The 23,406-nt window shown below is 46.0% G+C and overlaps 1 protein-coding gene across 1 annotated transcript in view; it reads left to right on the forward strand.

Annotated features, from left to right (window-relative positions):
- Positions 1-17,345, forward strand: part of GPR20 (G protein-coupled receptor 20) — a 24,933-nt gene extending 7,588 nt beyond the window's left edge. The window contains exons 2-3 of the mRNA XM_010193809.1: positions 14,681-15,683; positions 17,263-17,345. Coding sequence (XP_010192111.1) covers positions 14,702-15,683; positions 17,263-17,345 — 1,065 coding nt within the window. The 5' untranslated portion in view covers positions 14,681-14,701. The remainder of the gene's footprint in view (positions 1-14,680; positions 15,684-17,262) is intronic.
- Positions 17,346-23,406: the final 6,061 nt, after the last annotated feature.

The raw sequence follows: 23,406 nt of genomic DNA on the forward strand, positions 1-23,406 counted from the left end.
TCAGCAAAAATGCCATGGCCTGGGGAGAGAAATGGCGTGGGAGGCAATGGTCAGAGAAGTCAATTCCCAAATAGGCAGCAGGAAGGCAGGAAACTGGCTCTTGCACACTTTCTCCCCCATGCGTGACTCACCCAACAGGAGCCATGACCGTCATTTGGGAACCACTTGTCTTTCCCTGTTCCTCATCAAATGGACAAATGGCAGCTGGATCCCATCAGCAGAGGCCCCCCATATAACAACTGTCCAATCTCTCTTCTTGTACAAACACAGAGATGGGGAGCCTGTTCAGAGGCAGGGCAATCGGCCCTGGGGGTGGTGGACATGACCAGGGTCAGTGATCCAAGCCCTCCTTCCCCAGGGAGAAGCAGCTCATGTTTCTTTACCTCTTTGGTGTTTCTGCCCCAGCATCACAGGAGGGGGATGAAGATTCTGTCCAGGGCTCAGTGCAGAGGGCCTTGATCTTACCCTAACTTTAGGCATAGCCATCATGAATGTTTCAGGGTTCAGATCCCAAAGGAGTCTCTGATCTCCTAAACATCCCAGCATGGCACGGCTGGATTGCCATGATGACAGTAGAGAAGGATCTATAGCTCAGACGTTGAAGCCTATTCCTGCACTGATGATGGAGGAAAATCAAGTAAGGGACAAGGAATAACCCCCAGTTCTGGTCCCCTGTGGACTTCCTTTTCCTTGCAGACCCTATTGTGGCTGCCCAAGCCCCTCTCTCTGCCACATGGTTGCTGTACCCACCTGAGTTCTGGCATCAATTTTGGACCAGTTTTGTCTCAGCTCAAGTAAATGGAGTTCTGCAGGGGCAAATCAACACCTTGAGCTCCTTCCCATGCCTGTCCGCAAAGCCTCCCACCCTTGTGCCTCGCTGACAAGGAAATTGCCACCCAAAGCACTGAATGTAGAACAAGGAGTCAGGGGTTTTTCCTGGCCCTTCTCAGCTCCATCAAATCAGAACAGCCGCAAGTTGTTCTCACCAAATAACAGCTTCTCTCCCCTCTCCTCACTGTTAGCAGCGGTTAGTACAAGTTAGGGCAGGTGCTTGGACATGATGATCTCAGAGGTCTTTTCCAACCAAGCGATTCTGTGATTCTGTGCTTTTATCCATCAGGCAGCACCTGCCAGATCCCTGCTCTGCTCCATTACGGTCTGCAGCAGGGTTGGGACTGAAGCCAGTGTTTTATTCCTTGTCCTTTCCCAACGTTCTTTCACAATGTCCTTTCCCACACTGCTGTCCAAGGCTTTCCTTTCAGGGGAAGATATCGTGCATCCCAGTCATTAACGATAAGGAAGTGTGATGGGGTTGAAGCACAAACCCCTTTGCAAGGAGGGAATTTCCTACACACTGGGGAGAATCTCAGCATCCGCAGATTTGCCCCTAAACCAAATGCCATGTGGTGCTTTCCTGGCAGTTATCCTCTGTCAAAGATGACTCCTGGAAGGGGGTCCAGCACAGCAACATCTTCACCTTTGGTCCACTTATGAAAACCAAGCCAATTCTCTGAGTGAACTCTTCATCTCATCCACAGCATCCCATGACAGATGGGATGAGATGGGGAGACTGTCAAGAATTGCTCCTCAATTTTCTGAGCTCTGATGCCATCAGGTCTGGGTCCAAGACCTTCTTGGGTAGAAGCTCCCCCTCATCATTGAAGAAGTTAATTAATTTCTGAGGATTTGTTCAGTATAACAGAGCCTAAATTCAATATCCTTACAAAAAAAAAGGCAGACATGGTCAGATACTGGATTCTAGATTGGGTCCTTACAGAGGTCAACAGAGACACCTTGAAAGTTGATGTGGCCACATGCCTTGAGCCCATCTCAGCAGTGCAATAGTTTGTGCCCACTCTTAATATCTTTCCCTGAAACAGGGGAGGAAAGGACACTCAAGTTCCCTTTTAGAGTAGAACTGTAAAAGTATACCCTTTTCCTGACAAAAACAGAGAAGACATCTCCCAGGGTAGTGTGTGGTGTCAGCTTTCTGCCCACCTCCTTCAGAGCCATCTGGTCTCCTTCTTTGCCGCTCAGTGCCACAGAAGACTTAATTGAAGCCCTGTCCCACTCCTATTTTACATGGACAAGTTAAGGGATTGCTAGGAGTTATCACAGGCCTGAAGCACCCTTCTCTGCCATAGCTATTATACCTTCTCATATATGCTAATTTTGGCTGAGTCAATACCTTTTTCCACCTACAATTTCAAAGACATTCACTGCAATATTTAATCCTGTTGCACATTCAGTGAACAAGCTTTAAAACTTTCCACTTGCTAAAGCTTTACTTTTTTTCTTCCTTTCCCCCTTCCTCTGGGAGGGTGATAAATGACTGAAAACCAAGATATGATAGAAGCTCTTCATTCATCAGCTACGTTTAGAACTCCTCCTGAGGTCGAGTGTGGGAACCATGTCTGGGACAAAGCGTGGCCCTGAGCCCGGATGTGCCTTCTCCACCTTAACATCAGCATCTGCTTCCCAATATGGCATGTTCTGCACTATCTCAGGCACAACTTGAAACTTTGCAGCTGTTGCCACTCTGAGCCGAGCTCTAAATCCAGCAAGGAGAGAGAGGCTGGGATAGTGGGGGAGTACAGGGCACTCGTTATCCTGTGCACAAGGATGGGAACAAAGCTTGCATGCATCACGCAGATGCACAAAACCAAACCAGCCCTTGCATAGACAGGGGACAGGCAGTCCCAGAGCAGGTGAATGGAGTGGAGGTACCAATATTTCATCCTGGAGAAAAGTCTCTTCTTTCTCTCAGTCTTGCATTTATAACTCCCAAGAGCTATTCTCTAAGTGGGGGTCAGTCTCCTCTCCCTTGTAGCTAGTGATAAGACAAGGGTTAATGGCCTTAAGTTGTGCCAGAGAAGGTTTAGGTTGGATATTAGGAGGAATTTCTTTACTGAAAGGCTTGTCAAGCACTGGAACAAGCTGCCCAGGGAGGGGGTGGAGTCACCATCCCTGGAGGTGTTTAAAAGACAAGGAGATGTCATGCTTAGGGACATGGTGTAGTTACAGACTTAGAGCTGATTTGATGGTTGGACTCAATGATCGTAAAGGTCTTTCCCAACCAAAACCATTCTGTGATTCTCTTCTATGATTCTAAGTGTAAATGTTTTGTCGATAGAATTGGGGAAACTTAAACATTTGCCACCATAGTCAGTAAGAATGATAGGGTTCAAGTTCATCCACCCTGCCCAATGTTGCCCAGTCCTCTCTTTTGTTCTTCCCCCTGTTCAACTCCTAAGATGGAAGGAAGTGAAGGCAAGATTATTACCCAGAGAGGACTCACGGAGGCCTTCCAGTCACACTGGCTTTCCACGTTATAAGGACGTGAAAAGCAGATGAGAGCCCAGGCACGTGCCTGAGCTGGAGGTCAGTTGTGAAAGGATGGATGCCTGGATCAGGGGACACATCAAGTCAAGGAGGATGTTCCTGAAACCAGGGGAAGAACCTGCCCCTCGATGTGAGGAAACTCAAAATAGAAAATCAATAAAATAACCAGACAAAAAAGATTAGGTCAGTCTTTCTGGGAAAGATCCAAGGGTGAAAAACTAATTCCAGAACATGAGGTCAACTTTCTCTAATAACCATAGCTACTGTTTGTGCTGTAGTGAGACATGCATGTGTGGAGCTTACCTCTCCTCTATTTATGGATTTGGCCTCTTGACCTGGAATTCAATGCCTCTCAGTTGATTCTGTCATGTTGTGATGGGCCATATCCTGCATGTTTATTGCATTGGCACCAATGTTGTCTTTATGTAAAGTGTGAGGGAAAAGAGCAGTCCGAGGCTCATAGTAAAATCCAGCATCAATCCTCTCTGTTCTTCTAAACGACTAAATGTTATAAAACTCCTCCCTTTATTTTTTTCTGCCTTGTTTCCCAGAAGGGTCCTCTAAAGCCACTGTAAACCCTCCTGGAGAGAACATCTGTGTGAGCCTCACAAAAGATGGCTTTTTTGGTACCAAATCTAGAGCAAGAAGTATCCCATCATGAGTTGGGACTTCAGGGGATTTGGGAGGTTTGGGTCCTTACAGCATTGATCAGCAGAGACATCTTGAAAGCTGATCTGGCCATGTGTTTTAAACCCATCTCAACAATGGGATAGTTCATTTTGCTTTGCCCAATCTCGATCTCTTCTCCTGCAGCCATGGATGAAGGAACACTCAAATCTCCACTCTGAGATGGATACGACACCCACAATGACTCTACCATCAGTAGGGAAGGTGGTAGAGGAGGAACATGCTGGGGGACTCTTTGGTGGAAACTCAGACCCCCCCATTTCCACCTGTGACTCATCTACACTCAACCATTTCAGCCCAGTCATTGGATAGACCTTGGATTAACCCCTCTCCCAAATTACTGCACCCAGAGCATCACCAAAGTGTACAGGGTCACTCTTTGTCTCCCTGTGCCAGGTTTCTTCTCAGGGTCTGGATAGCCAGACTGGTTCAAAACATGTCACAGGCTTTGTGGCATTTGGTCTGGCACCTTCCTGCAACTGCCAAGGATGCTTCTGTCTCATCCCACTTCGTATAAGGAAGATGGAAAGTAAGGTGTTTTCCTCTTGTGTCACACGGTAGCATTGTGGTGACCTTGAGCTGGCAATGAGACTTTGCTCCCACAGAGACACAGGCAAATTGACCCACGGAGGGGACAAGAGCAGGGCAGCAACATCAATTTTAATTTACTAGAGATGTTCAGGCATTAGCACCGTAAGGAAGGCTGGAGCCCTCTTCAACATTTCCAGCACTTCATAATTTTCAGAGACATTTTAGGGCAAGGAGCCAGATGTTTGGGGAGAAATTCTGAACACTAAAGACAAGTGGAAATTTTTTTTTTGGTAGTGTGTATTTTTTCCCATTAGTTGCAAGGCTATATTTAGAAGAGAGGGGGGGAGAGAGAGAGAGCACGCGAGAGAGAGATTAGGCATTTCTTCATATTCTGTAGTCACTCCAGTTGTTCTGCTTGTAGGAACAGATGTCTCTTTCCTGGGGCGATAGCATTCAGGTCCACGAGGAAATTTTCTTGCCAGCAGCTCCTCTAACATAGAAGTGAGATCGGGCCAGAGGTAAGTCAGCCCGTCGAGGAGGAATACACTGCAGGGATGGGTGCAGTGAATGCTTTAGGATACTGGTCAGAAAGAAAGAGGGAGCACAGGATTGGAGAAGTGATGGCAGGGCAGGGGGGGCAGGAGGGAGTCACTGGAGACCAGACCCCAAGTCTGGAGCAGAAAGCGTGGCTATTGCAGCAGGGATGGTGATAGAGAGGGTCCTGCGCCGAACACGTGGATGAGAAGCTTGGGAAGCCCCTGGCTCTGCCCTTACAGCAGGTGTGGAAGTTCATCAGGAGATCTCCAATGTGGAGACCCAGGCCACGAGGGGTTGTGAGGGGCTTCTTCTGCCATGAGTTTCTCTCTTCTTGGGTTCTGGGGCAGTGCCATGGTACCTGGCTGTTTCCTGAGGAGATACGGGGTGATGAGAAGCGTGTGAAGGTACCGATTTTCCCCCAATGAAAAGTACTATGCCAGCTCTTGTGAGGAATGGGGTGATGTCTTGTTTGTATCTGTGTGTTTCCAGGCACAGTGAAATTTTGGGGAAATGCATTCAGGCAGGTTTTGGAAGCCAGGAGAGGAGATAACTCACTGCCTGGCATGGGATCAGCTGTGACTGGGGATGTTTTACCTCTGGCTGTGAAGCAGGGTGCAAGCTGAGCTCTAGGAAAGATGCTGCTTTCCTTCTCTGAATCCACTTGCTGGGTCAGTCTAAGGAGAAACAGATCCTTTCCAACGTCTTCAACAAGGCTCCTTCAGAAATGCCCCCTGCTTTCACGGCAACATACCCCGCTCAGAGTTTCCAGTTAACTTGTAAAAATCTAAAACTTGCAAATCCCTGGGAACACAGTGCATAGCAAAGGAAACCACAGATACCAGTCTCCCAAATGGTTAAGATCTGTTTGTCCATCCTGAAGTGCCTCAGAAATTGTCTGCTTCGTTACTATGTTTCCCCGCTCGCTGCATTCCCTGGGCCAAACCCATTCATGGCTCTGTGCCTCAGTTTCTCCCTGCAGCCAAGAGAGCAGCACAACTTGAAATGAGCACTGGGCTGCAAAGCTGCATCCATGGTGGGCTGCTCTGCTGCTCATGGCACACCTGACCCCCATCCCTGCTGCATCACCCCTCTGTCTTTTCCTGTATTTGTGTCACCTTCTGTGCTTCCCAGGGTGTGAGCATCACCTCTTCTGTCCTGCATCCCTGGGGCATGCAGGGCTCCGGGTATTCCTCAACAGCAAACTTCTGTTGCTGCTCTTCCACCACCATCCTTCTCAGGTGTTTTGCCAAGGGACAGAGCAAGCAGGCAGCTGAAGGCAGAAAGAGGGAAAAGTGCTCTTAGATTGCTAAATTCACAATTAAAAACTTGCTTTTCAAAAGCAAGAAGCGACGCGTAGTCCAGATGTTGTTCGGCTAAATCTCCTGTGATGTTTTTTTGCACTCGCCTGTAAAGTTCCTGTATGTGCCTATATGGTAATTTTCGCTGCAAGGATTCTCCTTGTACACAGCCATGAGAGCTGTTATTCCAAACTGACATTTCTAGCACTTTGGCCCAGGCACCCTTGAAATGCTAGATGGATTACTGTAATCCCAATAAAATCAAACGCATTTCTCTTCTACTGTTACAACCTCCCAAGAAGACAGGCACAAATTCATCTCTACTGGCTGGACCTAGGAAACTCCAAATCAACATGTTTCTTTCCAGATCTCTGGGAAAAAAAATTCCCTAAAAAATATATGCTTTTCCCTCATATTATACTGATCCATAAGGGACAGAGAGGGATACAGGCAGAAAGTCATGCTCTGATTGCTCTTAAAGTACCAGAGCTAGAAATGCACAGCATCTACTGCAGAAATGTCACTCCCTGCCCCCTCATGACAGATGGCACTTGGTACTAGCCCTGGCAGGCTATGAAATATTGGTCTTTTAAATGCTAACAGCATGATTTACAGAGCATTCACCAAGACACTTAATATTTCTGTAACTCCAAGGCCAAGATCTGGTAATACAGAAAAGAGGGACATAAAAAATGCAATAGTATCAATAAGGCATTGTAGGTGTCTAAATGTTTGAGGAGGGTCTCTCTGCACAGTGTGGGATAAAGAAGCAAGTAGAGGCATAAATGCATTATTAGCACTTTAAGGCGACCAGTACTAGCAAACCTCATCAGAGATGTGCTGAGGGACCTCTGGGTGCCCACCGCTGCTGGGTGTATGTTTGCAGGTCTGGAGAGGCAATGTGTGCACAATCCCACTTCTTTCTTTGCTTGTACACATACATCTGGGCTCCTTCTATCAAAGGCTGAGGCGTTACTGCTCCAAATGGGCATAGAGAAGGTGTAAACTCATAAGAAATCTGCCAGCACATTGATGTCCTGCTCTGTGTATCACTGGGAGCTTCATTCCATATTTTCCATCCATGCTCAGGACAGGGCTGGGAGAGGACCATGTAGATCTTTCCAAGTTGTAAATAGATTGTTTCTAGGGTGTCCAGGAATGGTGATCTGTCACCTGGTTTTAAGCAGCAGGTTGAAGCCCAGATGCAAAGAGTGAGTATCTGGGCCAAGCTAAGTGGCCAGCCTCCAAACTGGGTCTCTTTGCTCTGTGAAGAAGAGGAATGTAATTTGTCGAGTTGTCCTCTCCCTCTTCTAACTGGCAGCGATCCCTCACGGCCTAGGATGACCTGTTGGACTAAATCATTGCTTGGGCACCCACAAGCTATTGCTTGCTCCAAACCGAACTAGGCAGCTGGGTCGTTCCCTCACATAGGATCTGATTTTTGGCCTTAGGCTTGCTGGGGATCTTGGGGTTCACCCATGTGCACACACAGCATTGAACACAGCATGGTGGATCCACAGCAGGACCTTGGAGATGAACAACCATGTAGGCTAACTGGGTGCAACAGGCAGGACGCAAACGGTTCAACGGCCCATCAGCAACACGAGCTCAGTGGCCAACATTGCATTAACCTCCACACACCCTTAGGCTGTGATTGCTTAAATGGCTTGAAGAAGACAGTCTCTGGCCATGCCTGGGGCTGGACTTCCAAAAAGTCAGTAGGGGGGGAGTTAATGTTGTGCAAAGTGAGTTCACAGCTTTCCCCTTCCAGGCAAAGGCTGTAATTCAGCACATGACCATTCAGACCTTTGGACAATGTAGGAGTAGCTGCCCATCACGCTCTTCATTGCACATGGGCAATGTGAAAGGTATGATTTGATGTAAATCTGAAATAATTTCACTTCTGACAAAGAATAAGAGGCAAGCAATGCTTTCTCTTTGCCAAGAAGCCATCCAGCCCTGTCTGCAGTGTTTTAATGCCAAAGCAATTCTGAATTTGCAAGGAATAAGACCTAAATAAAAGGACGTGTGGTGGAGAGTGTTAGCAAACTCCTTGGAGGTTCATGTTAGAGAAAACAACGATTGTGCTCAATTCCTATTTATGTGTTTGTCTGCTCTGATTTCCTCCATCCTCCTAATGTTTTTCAGTCTGTTGGCTAAATTCAAACAAAATTTGGCAGAAGGGAAAGATCACCTCGATTTTCAGGAAATTAGGCAGCAAAGAGAGGAGAAAGTCAAACAAGTGTCAGAGCCAAGGGAAGAGCTGGAACGTGAGTGTTCATTAAGGCAGCCAAGTGTCCACATGGGAAAAAGTTATAATAAGTATCTCAACCAGGCCAAAGCATTTATCCAGCACTGCAAGCCACTGCAAGACATGAAACTGTAAGAAAGCAGGTGTCATTTAATCTGACACTCACAGAACTACGTGTTTTGTGTCTTCAAAGCGCCTTTCATTTCCACAGCATTGGAGGGGAGGGAATAATCCAGCTCTGGGCTGGGTTTGACCATTTCACACACTCTGTCCAGCTGCCCTCAGACCTAGAGACTTCTAGGAGACATAAATGCTTAGGAATCAGGGGAGAGCAGAGATCTGATACCCACAAATATGAGATCTTCCTCACCCTGGGAATAGCCCCACTTCTGCTTCAGAGTGGGATCTTTTTCTTTCGAATATTAGCTCCCTGCTTAGGGCTAGATAGGCACCAGGTTTTTCCTTTCAGCAGTTGGATTAATTCCCTTTCTTTCCCTTTCTCCCTCAGTTCCCACTGCCAGCAAACCCAACCTCCCCAGGCTGAGCATGAGGCACACAGAACAAGCTCTACCATGTACAGGGCAAGGTCCTCAACATGCACAAAAGCACCATATTTGGCCAGTTTGAGCCAGAGTTGAGCGAGAGCTTGCCAGGAGGAGAATCATACAATTTAAACTGAAAGAGAGTGAGTTTAACCCTTAATTTATAAATACGATGATAAATCACCCAGGGAACTTTAAACACGGAAAGGCTGCAAAACTAAACACAGTATTCTGCCATCCCAGACAGCAGAGTAACAGGACAGGGTAAGGAAGACACGGGTGATGATAGAGGAGCCAGGTTGCCACATCAGATGTCCTGATTCAAGACAAGGAAATGAGAAACACTGAAGCTGTTTATACTACATAACACTCACTCTCACTTGTTAATGTCCTTTCTCATCTTTCCAGTGCAAGGCTCTCTTGTTCTCTGTCTCTAGGTCTGCACAAAGAGATCCTATCTGCACACACCAATAAAAAACACTTTTGGAGAGCTGTTAGGATGAAGCTCAGTTGTCTGACCTGCCTTTTTTTGCATCCCATTATTTGAAGATTCAAAATTCCCCTGGGGGAAGGATGAAACCCCCACTGACTTCAGCAAGTGGAGGGTGAGGCTTAAGGCTGACACCAAGCAAAAAAGCTGGGTATAATGAAACACAGAATGGTCACAAATAAACTCCTGAGGCAGACATAGCACTGAGCTGCCCGGGCTGAATGAACAAGTGCGATGCCAAGCAGCGTGCAAGCAAGGGAAGAGGCTGTGGGACCTGGTTTCAGCACAGCGACCATCTGTTTCCTATTTGGCCCAAAAAACGATGGAATTGGTCATGTCACGCAATAGTGAGAAAGAATTTCGGAGCAAGTCCCACTTTCCCAGTGCTGATCAGGGACCTTTATCAGAACAAGGGAAAACAGGTCAACTTCCAGTCTCCATCCCTCCCCTTATCCCATTTCTACCCAGATGCTTGCTGTACTTTTAAGGAAATGATACCCACAGTCTCACAGCCAGACAGAGAAAATCCAGCCTGAGAGGTATAATATAACAGTGTAGGCCAACTGGCATGGTCAGACAGCGCTCAGAAGGATGCGTGTTTATCCCCCTTGGGCTTTGCAGGCTGCCAGCTCCAAGAAATGGAAATCTGGGGGGCTGAAGACTGAATTAGGCATGAAGAAGGCTAAGCTCCAAACTCGTTGAAGGTTTTAGGAAAGGGGTTAGTACAGGGGCTATTTACTCTGTAAGCAAAGGTGATTGTGGTTTTTGTAGCTCTGCCTGATCTCATGCCATAGCTGCAAGCAATAAATAGTGCAAAACATAGCAAAATAAAGGCTTTCAGGGGCTGCAAAGCCTCTCGTGTATTTAGCCATGTCCCCCACTGGCTGCTATATGCCACCACTCCATGGCGATGGGCACCTGAACTGAACCTGCATGAGTATTTCTGATCGCAAAAGAGAGACCTGTTTGGGGTAATTTTTGGACACGGGGTGGTTGATGCAGAATTGGAAATCTTTGAAAATGTTTGCTTTTCCTCCGACACGAGGTCACGCTGCCTTTCTGTGCCTTGTTCAGCCTCCTGCAAAATGGGGCAAGGTACCTTTCTCAAGTTCTTGGAGTCCTATAATGGAAAAATACTTGGTAGCTGTTAAGCAGGGGTTTGGTCCAGCTCCATCTCATTAAAAGCACGCAGAGGAATGCTATCACTTTGCCAGTCCAGATCTCTGTCCCTTCTGCTTGTGACTCATGAGATGAGGGCAGTCCCACAAAGATAGGAAAAGGCCATTCGCCCAAACAGCCATCAGTAATAATTTTACTAGAAGACTTTTCCCACTGCAGCCCAAGAGGCAGCTTTTCCACAGTCTGTCAGTGAGGGAATCTTCAGAAATACCTGAATTTATTTCACATAGATGCTTGGATTTGGAGTTCAGACAAGGTAGCAATAGAGTGGGAAGAGATACAAATTCTGATTCAGCTCCTCTATTGCATATTCTATTTTGCAAAGAAAATGCTACTTGATTTTAGCTGTTTACTATACCTGGAGTTTATTTCACTGTACATGGGGCTCAGTAGGAGAGGTGACCATATAACCCATCACACTGTATATGCCGATGACTTTAATTTCTGTGTATGGATGGTACTCATAGTGAATCTTTTTTTATTAGTCTGTAAAGTGCCCTACATACCTCAATAGCATCGTGAGGATGAGGAACATTTGAATGCATTTTGAGTTACTGATGTCACTGAGGCCGGATAGGAAAAATGGTAAGATGAATATCAGGTGTTTGCAATCAAGGATCTAAGACTGAAGAAAAATCTCCCAGAGGAGAAAAGCTATTAACAAGATGTAAAATCAGAGCATACGGTCAGTGCCTTAGAATTACAATAGGAAGACACACGCATACACAACTCAGTACACTCTAGAGCATGCTAAGGGATGAGATGGCTGATTTTTGTCTTCTCCCTTTGCTCAATTATCTGTATGAACACAGATATACAAGCTGACACTGCACTCAAGGGGCAACAAAGTCTTTATTCCTTGGTTTGCACTGGTGCAGAGGCTTCCACAGTGCTCCTCTTAACAGCATCTGCAGAGAGAAATCTGGGAGCAGATCCAGGCAGCTGCTCATTTCAGTTTGTTTTTGTAATTAAGGAGTGAAACAAACAAACGGAGAAGATCAGATAGTGAGAATATTAGAAAATCGTTAGAAAATAGGCCAGCGTTCTGCATCCTCCCTATGCATTTTCTCAGGTGCCAGACTTTGCAACGCCACTACCTCCAGCCAGTCTTGGGCCCAGTTTTTCCTGTCAATTACTGACAGCACACTTGGCACAAAATGTAAGGAGACAAGACTCTTCCCCAGGAATCTGCAGGCTCAATCAGACCCAGACAAAATAATATGAGCACGTGTGCTACTTTGGCTGCCACTGGAGTTCAGTGCAGGGTGAGGTAATCTGGTCATTCTCGAAACACAAGATGTTCTCATGTCCGGGTGCTGTTGGAGATGGCCTAAGTGCAAAAGTGGACAGGACTTAGGATTGCTCCTCCTGGCCCAGCAGTTCTTTGGGACATTACAGGTGGTCTGATCCCAGGCTTCAGGACTTCAGTCCTGCAGCATGATCTGGCACTGGGTTTGGTCTCAGGAGGGCTTTATGGCACCAGCCATTGGAATGAACAACCCAACTACTTGGGTTTGAGTGGCTACCTAAACAGGACAAATTGCCATTTGATTATAAATATCCTTCAAAGTTCAAGGATATTTAAAAACAGCTTTTTCTTTCACATCAACTCCATTGATTAGATGAGAGGCAAGAAGAAATTAGAGCAATCACCAGACTGCAGGCTCAGAGACTTGAGCTCCATCCTGATGGCAAAGTCACTTCTCCAAGAATTTCCAGAGGGAACTTCACACTAAAGCTTCCAAATCCTCAATCCTAGACTCTGCTTTTGCCCAACAAATGTTCTACACTGTGCTCACCTGGCTTGAATGAACCATACAGAATAACCATGACTAGGCTGTAGCATCCCACGAGGACTCTTCACCTTGCACATTGACAATTTACCAAACATACTTCATTCTCAGGCCTCACCAAAGCAAGAAGGGGCAGGAAAGCACCCACACTTTTGTCACTCAGTCCACCACAAAAGCCTTGCCTGGCCATATCCTATTACCCTACTCATCAATACTGGTTGGGATCTGCTCTACTGAAAAGGATATGGGTGTTATTGGTGGATCTCAGGCTGAAAAAGAACCAGCAAGGAGCGTGCACTCATTGCAGACAAGACAAAGTAAATACTGTGCCACATTGGAAGTTGGAAGCCTTCTGCTTTTGTCAGGAGGTGTGGAGGACTTCAAGAGCTTGAGAGTCATGGCTAGCAGGGATTGGTAGTTCATTAGCCCAACAAGCAAGCTTTTTGTAGCTGGGAAGGAAAAGGCTTTGGCACTTGTCAAGCAGGCTCAGAGCTGCTGTGGTCTCTCTGGACCCAGTTAGGACTGTCACTGAAAAACAGTTGGTTTTGGCCAGCAGGAACTCTCCTGAGGATCTACTTTTCACTGATAGGCTTCTGACCTAGGTAGCTTCCTCCTCTGCTTCGTACATGGCCACCAAGAGCTGGAAGCATCTCACAGGCAATGGGACACCTTCAGTCCATCATCTTGATCCCGATAAGCAGCAAAATAAAAGGATTAATGCAGACAGAAAGCCAGCTGCCAGAGGATGGGGCATGCTTGGAGGTACCAGAAATCCAGATTCCCCCCCATAGCAATCCAAGCTTTGCTCAATGAGACACGCAGCCTAGGCAAGCTGCAGTTCCTGTGAGCGCTGGAAGATGTGTTGCAGCCTAGCCCTTCCGCACTTGGCTCTTTGGTAGCAGGGATTTCAAACCCTCATAACTCAAGTCTTTCAGCATCATTCTATGCTGATCCAAGCTGATTTTTTTAACCTCAAAGTCCTGCTCAGCCACTTTGAGATATTCCAGACATTTTTCAACCATTTATTTTTATTGAAACCAGCCAAGTCTCTGTATATATTGAGCTTTTTTTTATCTTTTTAATATACAAATCAGTTTAAAATAGTGTGTAAGTCAGGAATGATTTGCAAATTAAACTGTCAACCCCTGGCAGGAGTAGGGGCTGACGCCCATGGTTTGAAATCTCCCGGCTGCTGTTGCTGTGAGTGCAGATCTCTAGAAGATGCCACACAACCTGCTTGTGCTTTCCTGGAAAATTCACCTATCCTTTGATTTTAGGAAAATCTTACGGTTCCTGAAAATGCTGCTGCATGCAATTCTCTAATGGGATCACGTGGCCAAGGCAAGGGCTGTGATAGTTTAGGAGTCCGCTGCTGGGGATGCGGTTGTGCCAGTTGTTTGGGCAAATGTCTTCTGGCTGCCAGCACTATCCTGCTCCCATGGCAGGGCAGGAAGAGCCTCCAATTGGGAAGAAGCTGCTCAAATGGAGGAAGGACTCAAAAGACTAAGCACCATGTTCAGTAGACAAGACTTTGTAGGACCTGCATATTGGCCTGATCCTCCCTGTCACAGCAGAAAATGACCTGTGCCCTCCATGAGCATCAAAGCACTCTGCTTGGACTCAGCAACCCTATCTATTTCTCTGGGCCATTCGCCATATGGCTGGCTCAAAAATGACCCCCGACTTTCCTTTCCCCTTTGCTCTCCTTGGTATAGTTCACGTCTCTGTTCTTTCTCAGACTTTAAAATTACTTTTGCACAGGGCAGAGGATGAGAAATTAAAAGTGGGGATTGTGTGTCTGCTCCAAAACGTGCATCTGGAACCAGTGGAAAACAGTAACTGTAAAAACAGGTATTTTCCTAGTGATTTATTGGTGATCCCATATTGACTCTCTGTTCAGATAGAACAGCAATATATATAACTACCAAGAATGTACAAATACATTGGTTAAAATGTTCTTAGGTGACAATATTTTGAGCCCTAAAAATGCTGACATAGCCATCAATACACCTCTGTTTCTATTTTTCCAGATTGCTGGGAAGTCAGTGACCATGCCGACCTCCTCCACCCAACTGCCAGAACCTGACTCTATCAACTCCACCCAGCAACCCAACTCCAGCACCTACTTGTTCTCCAAGTTCATCCACCCCGACGAAGAACTGTATGCAGAATTTTACAGCCTGTGGATTGCCCTGATAGTAGTCAACGTCATCATTTTCCTGGTGGGTGTTGTGCTGAACAGCTTGGCGCTGTATGTTTTTTGCTTCCGTACCAAGACAAAAACCACCTCTGTTATTTACACCATCAACTTGATTGTTACTGATCTCTTGGTGGGCTTTTCCTTGCCTGTCCGGATCATCATGTTCTATAGTGCAGGAGACTGCCCAAATTGTTCCTTGGTTCATATCTTTGGGTACTTTGTCAACATGTACTGCAGCATCCTCTTCTTGACATGCATCTGCGTTGACCGCTATCTGGCAATCGTACAGGTGGAGGCCTCACGTAAATGGAGGAATCCCACCTGTGCCAAGGGCATCTGTGTCTTCATTTGGATCTTTGCCACTGTGGTGACTTTCTCCATCCTGACCATGGCAATACAGTTTGCTGAGTGCTGCCTCTCCAAGATTCTGGTCCTGATGGTCTGTGAGTACTTCTTCCCCCTCATCATAATCATCTTTTTCACCACCAGGATTATGTGTGCTCTGTCCAAGCCCAGCCTCATGCACCAGAGTCGGGAGAGGAGAATGAGGGCTGTGCAACTTCTTATCACTGTCCTCATCATCTTCATGATCTGTTTCACTCCTTTTCACGTGCGACAGGTAGCAATCTCCATCAACCCGGACATGCCCCATCGTGTCAGCCTCCTCGTCTACCATGTGACAGTGACTCTGAGCAGCCTCAACAGCTGCATGGACCCCATTGTCTACTGCTTTGTCACCAATAACTTCCAGTCAACCATGAAAAACATCTTCAGGAAAACCGAGTCAGAGCAAACCAGTGTGGACATCCTGGGTATGAACAAGAACTCCAAGGGCTCCAATGCAATCATCGCCTTCTCAAACTCAATAGGAAGACCTGTGAGCTTGCCAGCACCAAGCAGTGTCCAGATATAACCCACATCTGATGGGACATGCTGCAGTAAGCCAGTGTAATGATGCTGGAATATTGCTAGGATGCATGGTACTATTGTCTTTGAACTCTTTGTTTTCTAGGCCGAGGTTCAGAATGACGGTGGTGGAATTTATTCCTCAAGAACATTGTGGTCTGTTTGGAAAATGGAACTGGCAGTGCTGCTAGTACCAATACAAAAGAGAGTATATTAATTACTGTTCCCAACCAGAAAGTTTTCTTTGTATTTTAATACAGACATTTTCCTAGCTACAAATTCTTTACTGTGGTTTTCTTTTCATGTTTGACATCATAATGTGACACTCCTAGGATGAATTAGAAATCAGGAAATCTCTGCTTTTTATGGAAGTTTTGGGGCCTTAGGCATGTCCTTAAGAGTAAAGGATATGAAAGATGTTCCCAGAGCTACCCACTACAAAGATTTTGGATGCCAATGATGTGGGAAAGAAAGTATTCTAACCTACCTGTCATGAGTAACTACTCATCTGTTTCTGAAAAAGGCTGAACCTTCTCAAGGAAGAGAAGATTAAGTCAAGCAGTAAAGTCTCCTCTCACTATTTCAGCTATCAGAAGAAAATATATGAGGGTGTATATGTTTTCATACACATTGGCTGGGCTTGGGGAGAGGTTATGTTCCAACTTCATTTGGATCACTAAATCCCCTTAACTGCAGATAAGCATACAAAAAAGCTGTGAAAATGAACAGCAAACTCTGCTCTTCTGCTCTCTCTCCCTGAAGAACAGCCAAGATGAAAAGCAGAACCAGACTACGATGCTACACTACACTTGCTTGCTTTTTCTTCCTGGCACGTTGTAATGTCAGTGCTTACTGTCCTAAATCCCACTATCAGTCCATCCACACAGTCACTTAAATGCTGATGCTTCAAACAAAAAAAAAGGATACATCTCAGGCATCCAGCTTGAAATTCACCCCACTATAAAGTCACTAGGATGAATTAAGAGTCATGTTTAAATGGTGTATGAGGCTAAGGTTGCTGGAAAATTCTGTCCCCAATGGTGGGTAAATGTTTTAGATTACATGCGAATACAAAAAATTATCCCAGAAAAACCTGCAGCACAAGCAGCAATAACTTGTTATAGCTCTATGTCTCTTCACTCACATGTCCATTGCCCCTCCAGCTGGAAGGTTATTATGAATTCATGAAGCCTAGAGAACGGCTTTTCCTGGCACTCACTGGTGTTACCATTCAGAATGGTTGGTCCAAACCGGGGCATCCTAGAGTACTCAGCTTCCCCTGGGTCTGACCATGGGACAGCCATTTCTATTTCACAGGTACACAACATAACCAATGCTTCAAACTGCCTCTTGCAATTGAGTTTGCAAGAGTTTGCTTCTTGTAACACAGAGATTTTAGGGGAGCGAACCTGTTCCGCTGGCCAATCCAATGGTATAAAAACTGAACAGTCAACATCAATGCAATACAGGGATCTAGACACAGATAAGTATGTTTCTTCCTAGGAGCACTGAGTGCCCCAGTTCACATTCTGGGCAGTGGAGTCCATGGAGAGCTATTCAGGTCATGGAAAAAAAGACCTTCCGCTTGAGTGATCCTGGCCTCCATATTGCCTAGATCTCCAGGGATGTAAGAGGAGCCCAGACACCACCTGCACATGGAGATACTTTAATGCATGCATCTTAATCCAGCACCAAAGTCATAGAATCACAGAATCATTGGGTCAGAAAAGACCTTTAAGATCACTGAGTCCAACAGTAACCTGTCCACTACTAAACCATGTCCTGAAGCATCACATCTCCCTGTCTTTTACATACCTCCAGGGATGGCAACTCCACCACCTCCCTGCACAACCTGTTCCAGTGTCTGATAACCCTTTCAGTGAAGAAATTTCTCTTCACATCCAATCTAAACCTCCTTTGACACAACTTGAGGCCATTTCCTCTCATTCAATCATCTGTTACCTGGGAGAAGAGACCAAACCCCACCTTGCTACAGCCTCCCTTCAGGTACTTGTAGAGGGCAATAAGGTCTCCTTTCAGCCTCCTCATCTCCAGGCTGAACAATCCCAGCTCCCTCAGCTGCTCCTCCTAAGACTTGTGCTCCAGACCTCTCACCAGTTTTGTTGCCCTTCTCTGGACACACTTCAGTGCCTCAATGTCCTTCTTGTAGTGAGGGGCCCAAAACTGAAGTACCCCAAGGAAAGGACTCAGTTGTCAACAGGCCAGTGCCTAATGCCACACGTGATTGTGTGTTACCCACACCTCTAGCTCCTGCAGCACCAGACCGTGATTCTCCTGCAAATCCTGCACCATCCCAGGGGCCCTATCCTCAGATACCCCATAGCATTCACTTCTGCTTGGGCAGCTGAGTCCTGTGCCTGAAATAAAATCATGTGTCTAGAATCTATAAATGGGCAGTGTTCAGTTGGCTTGTGCCCCTGCAGGCCTCACCCAGAACATCAGCACGACGCTATCAGCTGCAGTTGGTCCATTTACTCAGGCTCTTGATCAACCTGGGGCATAACAAATGCCATTGCTGGAGAAGTGACATCTTTGAGGTTTTCCCAAGCAATACAGCTGACTCAGTGACCTTTTGCTGGGAGTTCTGTTCCTTTGAAGAGGGTTTTCCTTCCAGGAGGTTGTGATGAGGGCCACCAACACTGTGGCACTACACATGGGATGTTATTCTGGTCATTGTTTCCCATTCTAGACATGGCCTCCTAGACATGGTGAGCATCTCCAGGGCCCAATTGCATTGTGTTTTCCTTCTGCATCATCTATTTCCTTATTCATCTGCAAATAATAGGTATATGTGATAAGCATATATATAACATAAACACCTAACAGCCAATGCCACCTTCTTGGCAGCTCTCTGTGAAATGATGTATCAGCATACATGGATTAGGCTCTGACTTCTCAGCCACACTGGTCACTTCACATTTTTGCCACCATTTTCCACCGGCCCCTCATTTGGACAAAATATTTTATGCCTCAACAGTCTGTGCTTCCCTGCAAACCCCAAAAACTCATGCTCACCTACCCACAAGACACTCTCAGACCTTCCCATGCCATTTCAGCTGTTTGTAATGAAATTTTGTGTCACATATACAGAGCTGTTAGCAGTACTGTCTTTTGCCAAGACTGCTCCAGAGAAACAGGAGGAAAAGTGCAGCTCAGTGTATATCTTATTTTAGTTTCTTTGTCCCAGCAAACTACAGCTTCACACCTCCCTTTCTTTTGCTATCAACAGCATTTTTGCCATATACAGAAATGTCTCCACATCTTCCTCAGTGCCATTGCTCATTTGAGGTCAGCATAAAATCTCTAAGATTATTTGCTTAGATTTTTAAGTTCCCAAACAGGGTCTCAGTTGAAGCTCTGCCTTTCTGCTGTAAATTTAACTTGTAGTAGTCTGAATTCCCTTTACTGTCAGTGCAGTATTCACTCCCTATAAAAGCCACCTGAGACTGGATAATTCTTTTTATTTGGTACTGCCTAGTGCCTTATCCAAAGCTTTCTGTGGTCCTTCTCCATTTCATATCAGCTCCAAAGTAGGGTCTGGCCTCTTATCAAGAACACAGTCCCCAAAAATCAGAAAAAGGTTAAATAATTCATTAGCCTATTTTTTAGTGACTTTTTCTGCTCTCTGATTAATCCATATAGTTTACAAATCTTGCTTTTCCTCAGGGTGCAGCAATTGCTAAACTTCTGCCTTATTCAAAGTCATCCATTTCTGCTCAGGGTCCAATGCTGAAAATCAGTGCCAAAAACTCAGCTATCACCAGAAATACTCTTCCAAATGGCACCATTTTGGTGGCCACCTCATTGCTGATGAAGCCTTCCTCAGTTCTCAGTATTTCTGGAGATGGGGGAGAGGTCTCCTACTCCTCGATCTGCACCATCCCTCTGCCCAGGGTTATCTCCTTGGGTTGCCTCTTAGTGATCACCAACAGGGATTGCAGTTGTCCTGCTCCTACCCCAACCTGTCCTTTCTCTGATGAAAACAGCACAACCAAAGCCCATGATGACACACAACACAATAGGGAAGCCTCTAAGGGCAATGTGAGTAACTTCATGCATCATTAAATACACGCAGAGACTGTTAAGGTAAAGCACACACAGGTCAGCTTTTACAGGGCAGTCTTTATGCAGAGCATTTAAAGATTAAGATGCCAAATTCCCAACGGTTTCAAACAAAATCAGGCACTTAAAAGCCTTTGAGGATCTGGATCATTACCCAGAGGCTGAAATAGTACTAGGGATAGATGAGCATTGCATATCAGCCTACCACCACCAAGTCTGCAGTAAACAGAATACAGCATTCCCTAAAGAGCTTAACAGCAATAAAGAGCTCTGCAAAAAGCCTCGACCTTTCAGGGGAATTACAGCATTCATTCCTCTTTGATGTGCTGTGGCTCTCTTGTGCATCTCAAATCCTATGAAGTGAATTAGAAATATCCTCTTCTACCAGCTGCCCAGAGGCTAGCAAAAAAAAAGATCATGAAAAATATCACATGTACTTCTTGGGATCTCAGTCATTAGCACAGCCTGCATTTGAAAGCACTTCTATCTTTGCAAAGCATTTCCTATTACAGCCCAGAAACCTGCAGAGAGGCAGAGGTGCAGAACAGCCAGCGCTCAGTCATACTGCAAACATATCCGCAGCCCAGCAAAACTGAAAACCTCCAATTCTACACCAGAAAAGGAGCCCCTGACTCCACAGGTGGGGTTATCTGCCAGACTGGCTTCCTCCTGGGCTCTGAGCAAACTCTGCCCTCCCTCCCCAACCGTTCTTGGTAACTCAAAGAGGACACAGCCCAGCTACAAGCAAAGGCAATTTCTTCCTTCCTTGTCCCTCTGAGTTTTGCTGTCTCTCAGATGTCTGCACAAGAGTCTCATGACTCAGCCTAATCAGCATTAATTAGTACTGTTAGCAGGTGTAGGCTCAAGTTGCAGAAAGGCTGAGGAAAGCAAAGGAGAGGGAGCCAATGGGTTAAATAAGTGGAGCTCTGTGGAGGGGAGGGCTGGTGAAACCAAGACTGAGGAAGTGGATGCAGGGGAAAGCAGTCAGGGAACATAGGGACCTGATATCCCGCAAAGGATGATACAGGAAAACAAGTGAGGGCTTGACATGTTTTTCCCCTTCTGGGCATCGTTAGCCCAAAAACAAGAGTTCTGGGGAGGATTCCAGTACTTGGATCAGAGCTGGAAAACTCCCATTTTAGGAAGAAAAAGCCTAAAAGCAGAGTATTTTATCCCCTTCCTGTGGTGAGGCCCAGAAAAGGGACAAGAGTGATCTCCCCATATCCATCAGAGTCTTGCTGTAAAAGACAGGAAGGTCTCTTGTGTGGCTTTGCTTTGACCTGTCTCCATCCCTCCTGTATACCCAGCTGATGCTGCAAAAAGCACCAAAACATCCCTGGCAGAGATGTGATTGTATAGGTCTTAGTTCATCAAACTACCCTTCTGCAGGATGCTTCACTATAGCTTCAGAGATCAGATTAATTTAGGTATCAGTTTGGGTCCTAAAGCAAGTGATTTTGCTTTTCCCTCATGCTTGTCTGTAGAGATAAGAGTCCAACTCAGGACTGAGGTCCTCCTTTCCAGCTACCCATGCAACAAGACAGATCCTGCCAGATGAAATAAAGCTGAGTTTACATGGAGGAGAAAGTCCTTGATCACCACATTGCACTCTCAGTGAAAGCTCATAGAGGGGAGCTTCTTCCACCCCAATGAGAAAGTAAGTAACCCTCTCCCAGCTCCATTCCCCTTCCTGAATTTGCCTTAATAAATCCAAGTCTTCATATTGGGAAGGGCAGATTGCTGTCCATCACCTGTCAACACCGGGCCACAGAAAAGCAAAGGTAAATATTTAGCACAGATGTTTAGTTTAAGCTCCATTAATAGGAGGAAATTAAACAACTGGCAGGCCTTTCCTAGTCTGCTTTCTACACTGACTTGACAATATAAGGCCATCTTGGCAATAGCCCATCAAAAAAAGGAAACATGCTTAGGACCACAAGGAGAGAAGAAACAAAGGGATAACGTGGACAAGGATGTCCCCCATCACTCTTGATGTTATGGCTTTTGGCTTAGTTTGAGCTGGACAAAGAAATCTCTTTACCTGCCTCCTTCCAGCCCTACCACCCACCCATCATGGGCAAACGTGATCCAGAGTTTGGTTGTCATATAGGTTGTGGGGGGAAGTATATTCAAGCACCAGCTGACTCTCAAACCACCATGTAGAGATATACAATGTTCCATGAATGTATAGATCTGCCAGAATAGGTTTTATTTTGTTAAGATATGAATCAAGAGCTCTGGTCCAAACATATCACCTCCAACCATGCCACCTTTGCTCTTCTCAGTAGGAACAGCCAAAAAGCAAGCACTAGTCCGAGTTCCAACCTCAAAAGAGGCATTCTTGGGGATGCCCTGAAGGCCTTGCCTCTCTTCTTTGCAGAAGAGCCCTTGGCTTCTCTTTCATGCCTCAGTGGACCCTAACGGGACTTTCCTGACAAGACCCTAAAGCAACCAAATAAAATTTCCTCCACATGGTTCAAGCACCCAGCAGCAAAATAACAGCCAAGATTTTACTTAGAGCAGCTTTACTTCCATCTCCTCCAAAAGAGACCTCTAAAACAGGCCTAGAAGGGCTTGTTTGTCTCTACACATGGAGAAAAGTGGAGATTGCCTTAGGTCAGTTAAACAGATTCCCCCAAGAGACTTGCCCAGGGGAAGTCTGTATCGAACTAGGGCACAGCATGAAAGCCTTGGACCAGAGCCCAACCATTGGCTCATCCTTCCTTTGATCTCACAGGCAGAGGAGGACCCCTATAAATTAATTTGTGAAGCTCAGTAGACAGGAGCCTAAACCAAAGCCCAGCATCCAATACCTTGACGTTTTGGATAGCTCAGAGACTGCCCAAATCCTGGCTTCACAGGGGAGGCCTCTCTTGATTGATATTATTTAGAGTTGGAAATGCCGTCCTGCCAGCATCGCTTGGAAAACACAGCGGTGCTCAAGACGCCGGTTCAGACGGACTTCTCCGCACAGCTGCCCATTCGCAGTGCATGTGGTGGGAATCTGTTGATAGGTTCTTGACAGAAGTTATGGCTTGTTTATCTGGTAGCTTTACTTTGTGCCTCCTGCCCAACCCGGAAACCCTTCCTCTTCTAACCTCTTGGCCTCCTATTATATACAGACTAGTCTACATGATAATTTTGGTAACCATGCTTCATCTTCTGACAAACACTGCATAAAGCAAACAGATTGGTATTGTCATAATTCAAGCAAACTATTGGATGGTTTATCCATATAATCCTAACAGTTCTGCCACTGCTAATGCTTTACCTGGCCTGCGGAGGTTTCAGCAAGCCGCTGTAGGGTATATTAACCCATGCAATACCCAGGCACGATGACCCCGCTGCTTCCCAAGGCTGGAAGGACTTGGAAGCCTGCAGGACTTCTTCCTAAGGTTATTGCCTGCCTAACAGAGATGAGAAAGTCTCACCCAGTCATCCCAGCATCGACCCATTTAAAGGGGAGCCCCTTTTTCGGAAAAGCCTGCAGTTTTGCTCTAATGTCTCTCTGAGGTTTAAAGAAGATAAAGCACCTTCTTTGCCTCTGCAGTGTTACGTTCCAAGCCA

The sequence above is a fragment of the Mesitornis unicolor genome, unplaced genomic scaffold, assembly GCF_000695765.1.
Source record: "Mesitornis unicolor isolate BGI_N332 unplaced genomic scaffold, ASM69576v1 scaffold6971, whole genome shotgun sequence".
Lineage (NCBI taxonomy): Eukaryota > Metazoa > Chordata > Aves > Mesitornithiformes > Mesitornithidae > Mesitornis > Mesitornis unicolor.